At 34.7% G+C, this 10,832-nt stretch overlaps 1 protein-coding gene across 1 annotated transcript; it reads right to left on the bottom strand.

Annotated features, from left to right (window-relative positions):
- Window positions 1-1,001: 1,001 nt before the first annotated feature.
- On the bottom strand, window positions 1,002-10,142 carry LOC129270976 (heat shock 70 kDa protein IV-like). The gene is made up of 2 exons (XM_054908317.2): window positions 9,759-10,142; window positions 1,002-8,910 (listed from the first exon to the last, which is right to left on the bottom strand). The coding sequence occupies exons 1-2, from the start codon at window positions 9,944-9,946 to the stop codon at window positions 7,191-7,193; spliced, it is 1,908 nt and encodes a 635-aa protein (XP_054764292.2). The 5' UTR covers window positions 9,947-10,142; the 3' UTR covers window positions 1,002-7,190.
- Between the last annotated feature and the right edge of the window lie 690 nt (window positions 10,143-10,832).

The raw sequence follows: 10,832 nt of genomic DNA, 5'->3' as shown, positions 1-10,832 counted from the left end.
TTCTCTCTGCACCTCCCCCTCCCGAGTTTAATTCCTATTTTTTTTTCTTCTCTCCCTTTCTTCCTCTCTCCATCTCTCCCCCTCTCCACCTCTCTCCTAGCCCCTCTCTCTCTCTCACCCACTCCCTCTCACTATCTTAACCCAAACTCTCCCACCTACCAATAACAGTATTATCTTTCGTAATTTCTATCATATATTTTTGTTCAATAACAGTATCGATAGAAGGGGTGGGAAGGTGATAGAGACAAATGGAAAAAATCAACTGCTCAATTTATATTCAAAGCTTTTTTTATATACGGATAATAAAAGTCACGTGAATATTTCTTGACAGATATAGGTGAAAATCTATTCAGTTAGTCGTGATAGAGGGTTCCTCTTTTCAATGAGAGATTCATAATCAAGCAGGGATATCAATAGGCAAATTGAGAATATTAAAGGTTATGTATAGCTTTTCAGAGATTTATTGTAAATTCTTTCCATGCAGCAAGCCGTCCACATGGGGTTCAGCATTAAGAAAGATACGACTATATAGGCAAACACTGAATAGGATATTTTTCATTTTAAATTGAGTTAGCCCCGAACCAAAATTAATCTTGTATTTCTCTTAATAATAATTATACAACAGCTTTTCAGATAGGCACGATGTTTCCCAGCTCCGCTTGTTTTTTACACTCTTAGGACAATCCAATCAAATTTAATATATTCAATATATTGATTCTCAGAACAGCACTATATAAGCTTCTGTTTCAAAATGATTTTCTTTTTCAAAGGCATAATTTAAAAAAAAGGAAAAGAATATTTGTCATTTTGAATAAAATTTTACTAAGTGACCCTATAAAGAATTTATTCAAATCTGAGTAGAATGTTTTAGAATGCAAGCGAAGTGGTTTTATAATTATACAAGTTAATAATTTTCATATCTCCCACTTCCTCCTGAGCTCTATCTCATGATAAACATATTACTTTCATACACGGCATAAAAGGGAAAGGCGTAAGTACGGTTATTATTTTGTTTTTACTTTATTTCAACTCCTGAACTCTTTGGCAAAAGCACCACAACGGAATGAATACAAACTTTTCAAAAGTATACAAATTAACCGAAAAATAAATCTGAAATGTACAATAATACGTTTACGTTTAACACTTACGTACGATACGTTTAGAGTGCGTTGACACATTCTAGCTTTACAAAGCAGTGAAAATGGCATATGAAAATATATATTCTGGCTTTAACATAAAGATAATACATGTAGTCCAAGTTCTTAAAACTCACATAAATTTTTATGATACTTATTATAGAAAAACAATGTTCAACCAAAATCTTGAACAAATACCCATTGTAAGCTTTGATGAAACAATTATTGTTCCATTTAGCTTCATCAAGTCAACAACTAACAGTTATATTCTGATCAACATTTAAGCACATCTTTTAATAAAAATAAAGTTTAATATTTGCGATGTCGAAAAAAAAATCAGAATGAATATCAAGTAAGTAAATAATCTCGTGAAGTTTGTACACGATAGGAAAAGTCTCTTTTAAAATGATTTATATGCTTCCAATAATTATCTTGCTTTTTTAACATTAACATACAATAGACTTCCAAAAATATAATCATATCCATCCCTTTGCAAACAAGAAGAATGCTTAATGATCTATATCTTGTTTTTTAACATACAAATAAACTTCAAACACAATTATAAGTATCAAACCCTTTGCAAACAACAAGATTGCTCAATGATCTACTTCCAATATCTTATTTTAAACATCAACATATACACTAAACTTCCAAAATAATCACATCAATTCCTTTGCGAACAACAAGAATGCTTAATTATCTATAATTATACTTCAAATGTCTTATTTTTTAATAAACATACCAATCCCTTTGGAGCTGTGCATGACACAGTCTAGATGATCAACGATATGAATATCGCCTGAAAATATTTCTGTCTATTGAACAATGATAATTTGATTTGATTTATTTTATTTCCACATTTCTAAACAAAAAACAAAGAATATACAAGTATAACATTTTTTTTTCAATATTACATAATAAGCAAATTTTTTTTTAAACATAATGAATAATGCACATAAATCATTATAAAATATCAACTGTACTGTGAAATTATATATCTATATACATTTTCTTTAATTACTGAACATATATATAGAAATGTGGGAGACCTCCATCTTAAGCTTGGAGCTTGAAAGCGATGGAGGCCTCGAAAGGAAAGGGGATAGAAAACCAGACTGTATAGTGCAATAAAAGAGACTATCTTTTATTGCACAAAATAATAGGAATATATCAAAAGTGGATAGAGAAGAGAAATTTGATTGAGATAAGATTAATAACGTTGATAAAAGTGAAAGTGCAAGTGCAGGTGTGCGAGTGTGCATGTGCAAGGGGGGGGGGGATTATCAGTTGTTTGGGTACACAGAAAGATTTTAGAAATTATAGCTTGACAGCGTATTTTTTTTCAGAACAGCTTTGAATGAATAAAGTGATGTGCATAGCTTAATGTCATGTGATAAATCATTCCACAAATCCGCACCGTAATGTCTAATTGATTTGTGTGTTATTATTAGTTTTGGATTTGTTAAATGAAAGTTTGTGGAGTTTCGTGTTGGATAAGAATGGATGGTGTTGTTCAGGGTGAACATATTTTGAAAGGAAGGGGGAAGTAATCCCTTTTTGTATTTGAACATGAATATAGCAGCATGAAATGTATTTATATCTGAAATTTTTAATGTTTTTAATTTAAAAAATAAAGGATTGGATCTAGCAAGATATTGTGATCCTGTGCAAATACGGACTGCTCTTTTTTGTAATAAGAAAATCGGATTAAGTTTCGTTTTACCACAATTACCCCAAACTATATTACAATATGATATGTGAGGAAGCACCAAAACATTATAAAGTAAAAAGAGAGTTTTTTCAGGTAATATGTATTTTAATTTGGAAATTATTCCAACACCTTTGGACACGGAAGTTGTGACTTGGCTTAAATGATTATTCCAGGATAAATTTTCATCAATAGTTACCCCTAGAAACTTTGAATGTTGTTTTTGCTGTAGAGATACGTTATCAATATTTATCGTTATTGTATTGTTAACAGCATGTGTATTGTAATGCTTAAAGTGCATAAAATGTGTTTTGTTTATATTTAAGGATAATTTGTTGCATTTGAACCAAGTAGATACTTTACATAATTCAACATTTAAAGTAGATATTACAGTTTCTAGTTCTGTGTGAGCATAAAAAATATTAGTATCATCTGCAAAGAGGATAAACGATAATAAGGCCGAAGTATTTGATATATCATTGACATATAATAGGAAGAGGAGCGGCCCCAAAATTGACCCCTGAGGCACACCGCATTCGATAGTTTTAAAGGTTGAATCTATTCCATTAAATGTAACATATTGTTGTCTGTTTGATAAATAATTTTCTAACCATCTGTGTGCATTTCCACGTATTCCGTATAAATGTAGTTTGTGAAGTAATATTTTGTGATTAAGTGTATCAAAAGCTTTGCTTAGGTCCAAAAATATTCCAATAACATGTTCTTTATCAGCCATCGCTTTAGTAATTTTGTCGTAAATATTTACTAGCGCTAAATCTGTAGAGTGATTTTTCCTAAAACCATATTGATTTTGATTCAATAAATTATGTAAGTTTAAAAATTTGTACAATCGTGTGTATATTATTTTTTCTAAGATTTTGGATATACTACAAAGTATAGAAATTGGGCGGTAATTACTTATTTCATGAGGATCATCTTTTTTGTAGATCGGGGTAACTTTTGCAATTTTGAGTAGGTTCGGACAAACACCTGATGATATAGATTGATTAAAAATATAAGTTAAAGGATCAACAATAGCATGAATAATTTCTTTAAGCATAGATGTACTTATCCTATCATGTCCTTGTGACTTACTAGAGTTTAAGGATTTCGTAATGTTAATGAGTTCAGTGGGGTTGGTAGGATTGAGAAAAATAGAATTTTCGAATGGCGTTGAAATAAAATCAGTAAAATGTGCATTGTTGCAACTACCTATCTTATTTGCTAGTTGGGGGCCGATGTTACTAAAAAAAGAATTGAATTGTGAAGCATAAGTGGAATTATCTGCGATTTTATCACCGTTTAAAGTTAGTCCATCTTTAGGTAATTCAGTTTTATTTTTTCCGATAATCTCATTTATAACCCGCCATGTCGCCTTTGAATTAGCGCTAACTTTAGTTAATTTGTCTGAGTAATACATCTTGCGAGATAATCTTATTAAATTTGTAAGTTTGTTCCGATATTTCCTATATTTTTGCACGTTTATGGGTGATGGTTTCTTTAAATGTAATTTGTAAAGACTGTTTCGAGTATGTATTGATTTTAGAATCCCTTTTGTGATCCACGGGTTTTTGGCCTCCCGGGAATTTTGACGCTTCCTCACAAGTGGAAAATTTTTATCGTAATAAAATTGTAATTTATTGTTAAATTTCTCATAAGCAATATGCACATTATTTTCATTGTAAATATCACTCCAATTTTCTTCAAAAAGGTCCCGTTTGAAAGATTCAATTTTTCTGGGAGTTTCTAATCTATAGCGGGGAGGTATTGTTGATTTATTTTTAGATGAATTGGTTTCGGATATCGTGAATATTGGCAAATGGTCTGATACTTCTGAATAAAGTAAACCGCCGATGATTGTTTCATTATGAATATTAGAAAAAATGTTATCTATCAAAGTCGCAGAAGCTGCAGTTATTCTTGTGGGTTTATTTATATGTGAGGAAAAAGCATAAGAATTAGTTAATTGAAGAAATCTTTCGGTATTAGAATTATTTATATTCAGAAAATTTGTATTAAAATCACCCATGAAATAAATATGTTTATTCTCTGTAGAAAGTTTATCAAGACATTGCTCCAGATTTTGATAAAATATGTCAAATTCAACATTGGGAGGTTTGTATATTAAGCCAATAATAATATTTTTACTCTTAGGTATGTCAATCTCAATAAACAATGTTTCAGTTCGCTCAAATATTATGTCATTTCGAGTACGGAATTTCAAATTGTCGGAAACGTAAAAGGCAACACCACCCCCTCTCCTTCCTACACGGTCAGCTCTAATCAAAGAATAATTTGGTAAGTTAAATAATGGAGGAGAATTTTTATTGAACCAGGTTTCACTGACACCAATAACTGAAAATTGAACTGAATTGATGGCACAAAGCAAGTGTTGAAGATATTCAAAATTTTTGCTGAGGCTTCTTGAGTTGATATGTAAAATGCTAAAGCTGTTTGTTTTCGAAAATGAGTTATTAAATTCTGCTACTGTGTAATATTTATTTTCATTATTGAATTCATCTGTGTTGTTTATCATGTTGAGGGATGTGTGTTGGGAGTGAGTGCATGTGCGTGTGTGTGCAGTCAAGTGGATACAGAGACGGAGGTATCAGGATCGTCACTGAGAGATATACTATAAAGTACAAAAGGCTCTGTTGGCCAATGCACCGCCTTGGAAGTATCTACCTGCAGTGAAAAATAGTAAACTAAAGAAAAGGAAGAGAGTGAAAGGAGAATGGGCAATGTCGTTAATTAAGAGAGAGCTGATTTTGGAGCGAGAAAAGAAGCGTCTTTAAAGAAGAAACACAATGAGTGTTTGTGGACTTATAAGTATTGTAAGAATGCCGGATGGTCTACGGCAGTTCAATCCCCTTTCCTGGATCTCAGAAATTTGTAAGGACATCTCCCTAAAGGTTATCGACATGTATTTAAAAAATGCGTTTAAATGACAGGTTTATGACAAGGATTATCAAGATAACAAATTAGAGAATGGCACTGAAATTGCAACACAAACGACCTGTTGTTCTTCTCTGACGATTTTCATGAGTGCATGACAAAAGAAAAAGCATTTGAAGGGTTTGAAGCATTTAAATTGATCTTATACAAGTAATTGACAACACGTTGCATTATAATAATTGAATGCAACTAGGATTTTAACACAAAGTCATCATCTACAAGAGTGCACTGATGAGAATGCTGGTGTTGCACAGCGCGAAAGAATTCTGAATAAGTTAAAGAGAGCGATACAAAACATTGTTTGTAAGAAATTTAACAAAGTATCGCTGGCCATTATACTTCATTCCGAAAAAGAAAGATATTATAGGCATTTCAATGTTTGAACAAAAAAATGGTAACATGCATTCAATGGTGCACTATTGAAGATGTTTACAAATTATCACCATTAAGTTATCACCAATAATGTTTTATTGCGAATGACCTTTCAAAACGAAAACTAAAAATGCAATTTGAAATAACAAAAGAATATATAGTTCGTAGCATCTCTCCATTTGCATTTTACATAACTACATATTTTCAATTTATCTTTTGCAATATGAAATGTTTAAATCAACATTATATTCAGTAACATATCTTATTTCCTTTACGTCCTTCTTGTGTAAATATGGATATAATGATATCAAGAAAATCTATATCATAATAAACATAAGAAACGGGCAGTTGAAATTTAGTCAGTTTGACAGCAGCATTATTGAAAAAACCGAAAAAAACACCAAAAACTCACTGGCTCTCTTGATAAAATGAAATGGCCGTCTTTATGTCGGTATACTCCATTAAAGAAAGTCAAACAAAATTATAATTTATAACTCTTTTTTGTAAATAGGCCTAGTATGTGTGTTTAGAAAAATTGTGCTAACAGATTTTAACACTATTTTTGCAATTTGAAGGCCTACAATGACAAAGTTGTGTTTACGATAAGAAAAGTTTCTTGAAATCCCTTCAATTTGACAGTGACAAAATAATGAAGACAAACTTTTGTCTCGAGAACTCAATTATTTGAAAAAAACATATCTTTTGTATAATCGTGCGTTTCTTTTCTACGCGATATTAAAGTAAAAATCTAACAATAATAGATCAACATTTAGTATGACTAAAGAATGACGTTATGTTTACGATGTCAATATAAAACCATCTGAGCTATAAGACGCAATGTTAGCAAAATCATGCATGTAAATATTCATATTCCGTCGATTTGACGGTGAAAAAACTGTGAAGATATTTTAAAAGAGATCTACTATAAAAGTGTTCTGTCTGTGTCTCTTGTTTACCTCGAAAATTATAAAAGATAAAAATCGGCAATATGCAGTAATTGTTTATGTGAATAAAGAAGCTTAATCCATCTCGTCAACGGTGGGTCCTCCGCCGCTCGATGACGATGCATGAGGTCCCTGAGGTCCGGCGTGCAACTTAGACATGATCGGAGAACATGTCTTCTGCAGCTCCTCGAGTTTGTAGGACAACTCTTCCTTGTCTGCTAGAGTGTTGTTTTCCATCCAACTGATGACATCATCAACCGCTTTGATCACAATATCCTTGTCATTGGGACTGAGCTTGGAATCGGCTGATGGGTCGTTGACGGCAGACTTGACATTGAAGGCGTAGCTCTCGAGTTGGTTCCTGACGGCGATTCGTTCACGCAGAGCATCATCCTCCGCCTTGAATCTCTCGGCATCGTTGACCATACGATCGATGTCGTCTTTCGAGAGCCTTCCACTGTCGTTGGTGATGGTGACCTTGTTGCTGCGACCAGTGCTTTGATCCTTGGCGGCGACGTTCATGATGCCGTTGGCGTCGATCTCAAAAGAAACCTCGATTTGCGGTACGCCTCGTGGCGCAGGAGGAATGCCGGAGAGCTCAAACTGGGCAAGTCGGTTGTTGTCTTTGGTCATTGCCCTTTCACCTTCGAACACTTGGATAGTGACGGCTGGCTGTTGGTCAGCATACGTGGTGAAAGTCTTTGCAGCCTTTGTAGGGATCCTCGTGTTCCTGTCAATGAGGTTCGTCATCACACCTCCTGCTGTTTCGATGCCGAGAGACAGAGGAGCCACGTCAACAAGAAGAACCTCCTTGATTTCTTCGCTCTGGTCTCCAGATAAGATCGCAGCTTGGACAGCAGCTCCATAGGCCACAGCTTCATCTGGATTGATGGATTTGTTCAGCTCTTTCCCATTGAGGTACTCCTGAAGAAGCTTCTGGATCTTTGGGATTCGCGTTGATCCACCAACAAGTACCACTGTGTCAATATTCCTCTTGTCGAGTTTAGCATCGACGAGGGCTCTTTCTACTGGCTCGAGACACTTTTTGAAGAGATCAGAACAGAGTTCCTCAAATCGAGCTCTGCTGATGCTGGTGTAGAAGTCGATGCCTTCATATAGTGAGTCAACTTCCAAGTTGGCTTGAGCACTGCTGGAGAGGGTTCTCTTGGCCCGTTCTGCTGCTGTGCGGAGGCGGCGAAGAGATCTTGGGTTGGTCTTAAGATCCTTTTTGTGCTTCCGCTTGAATTCTTCAGCAAGATGATGGACAAGTCTGTTATCGAAGTCTTCTCCTCCAAGATGAGTGTCCCCGGCCGTAGATTTAACCTCAAAGATCCCGTCATCAATAGCGAGGATAGAGACATCGAATGTTCCACCACCAAGGTCGAAGATGAGGACGTGCTGCTCTCCCTTCAGCTTCTTATCAAGACCATAGGCCAGAGCTGCAGCGGTTGGCTCGTTGATGATTCTCAGGACGTTGAGACCTGCAATCACTCCTGCGTCTTTCGTTGCCTGTCGCTGGGCATCGTTGAAATAAGCAGGAACGGTGACGACGGCATCGGTGATCTTCTGACCAAGATACGCCTCGGCGGTCTCCTTCATCTTAACAAGAACCATAGAGCTGATTTCTTCTGGTGCCATAGTCTTGTTCTCTCCCATGTACTCGGCCTGCAGCATCGGCTTGCCTCCTTTGTTGGTGACGGTGAAAGGCCAATGCTTCATGTCAGCCTGGACTTTCTCATCCGTGAACCGTCTCCCGATCAAGCGCTTTGCATCAAAGATTGTATTTGTAGGATTCCTGTAATAATGAGAAAAGATTGTGCAGACTTCATTAATTTGTAATCGTAGTCAAACATAAAAACGTTTTCTTTATGATTAAACTCATTGAAGATTTGATTACTGTAACAATGTTAAACTTCACACAAAATGTAAGTGGCCCCCGGGGGCCCGCAACACTTTGATATTTACATGTATTTTGAGTTTTAACTTATATTCTGCGTTCAAAACATACTTTGACTATATTGCAAAAGTAATGACGATTATATGAAGTTCAGTTTGAATGAATTACTAAGTCAGTGATAAAAAATGAATTCAAGAGACATGTCACCGTGATAGCCGCTGACGGCTGAATCGAAGGTCGCCATTTATAAACCTCAATTGAATTTTATGATCAAATTATAACAAGAAACATGCATTACCCGGTATTCTATGAAGAGCTAACACGCAAAAGGGACTAAATCCATTTTTATCATTCGGCATTTGTTTTTTGCATGTTTAAATAAACATCACCATGTGCATCGATCAAACTGACTGTAGTGCAACTCCAAAAAATTATATATATCTGATATAGCAACAACGTGAAGTTAGCTTTTCATGATGCAAAAAGGCCCATAAAAATGATAAATATATAAAGAATCACCTAAAATAAAAGATATCTGCGGGATCTTTAATTGCATTTTTGTTTCATATATTGATGACTCTTAATCATAGTGTAAGAAATTCCTGAAATGAAACATAGATTTTGAAGAAATAAAAAAAAGATTTATGAAGAATGAGAAAAGGTGGATTTAGTCCCTTTTACATGTAAACTCTTTAGATTGTAATGAAGCAATAAGGTATGATTACAAAGACAGAAAATTTACTTACATTGCCACTTGATTCTTAGCTGCATCTCCAATCAATCTTTCTGTATCTGTGAAGGCGACATAGCTGGGTGTGGTCCGATTTCCTTGATCGTTAGCAATGATCTCCACCTTTCCATTCTGAAATACTCCAACACAAGAATAAGTGGTACCCAAATCAATTCCAATCGCTGGTGCTTTTCTTGGTGCCATGTTAAATAAAAATTGTTTACAAGGGATTCCTGAAAAGGATGATTCGTTCGTAGAAATGAATAAAGCTTCGATCTTTTCTCAAAAGTTTCTCCAGTTGAAACGCAAATGACGATCCAGAAAGAAAAACTTGAGGATTCGAGATGATCTGTCTGTCTCTGATCTTCTGTGCGCACTCTGAGGTGTCGAGCCCGGGGTGTCGAGTTTTGAAATTGAAACTCTCCAAGCGAGGAGTCTGATTTTATAGCACAAGCGCCAGCTTCGGTAAAAGCGGAGAAGCTTCTAGTTTGAGAAGCTTCTCGTGTGTACTCGTAGCATGCATAATTTACTCAGTGTTTATAAATAGAGCGGGGCCTTTTCACACTGACTTAATATACCAGTACATGAATCCTTGGTATCCAGTATCTATGCGTAGATCTGAGTTACTGTCTACTAGCTGTACTGTTATCGACTTCTCGTTGGATAATGATAATTATTTAATTATAATGATATTATGATTGTACTGTTACATTTCGATCGCTCAATGTATCTATTATGTATTGTTAATTTAATATGTATGCTTTTGAAATTCATTTCTTTTATATTGCATGTAGTTTTTTTTTTTATTAATTCTGTAATTGTTCACCATTGTATATGATTGTTTAATATACAGGGCTCTCTCGAAAATCAGTTTTTTTATGTACAGAAGAGACCACCCTGTCTAAAGAAAACAGAAATAAATGAATAATAATTACATGGGTATAAGGGATTTTTGGCTGATTGTAGTGATAAATATATATCTAGGCCTATTTTTCGGTTTTCTTCGTATCGTCCTTAATTTCTTCTTTATTTATAATTTTACACCCCTTTCCAAATCAGTAACTTATTTTCAATATTTTATAGGCCAATC

Source organism: Lytechinus pictus, chromosome 11 (assembly GCF_037042905.1).
Source record: "Lytechinus pictus isolate F3 Inbred chromosome 11, Lp3.0, whole genome shotgun sequence".
In the NCBI taxonomy this organism is placed as follows: domain Eukaryota; kingdom Metazoa; phylum Echinodermata; class Echinoidea; order Temnopleuroida; family Toxopneustidae; genus Lytechinus; species Lytechinus pictus.
Note: the sequence above shows the minus strand (reverse complement) of the source record. Positions and strands in the feature narration are given on the sequence as shown.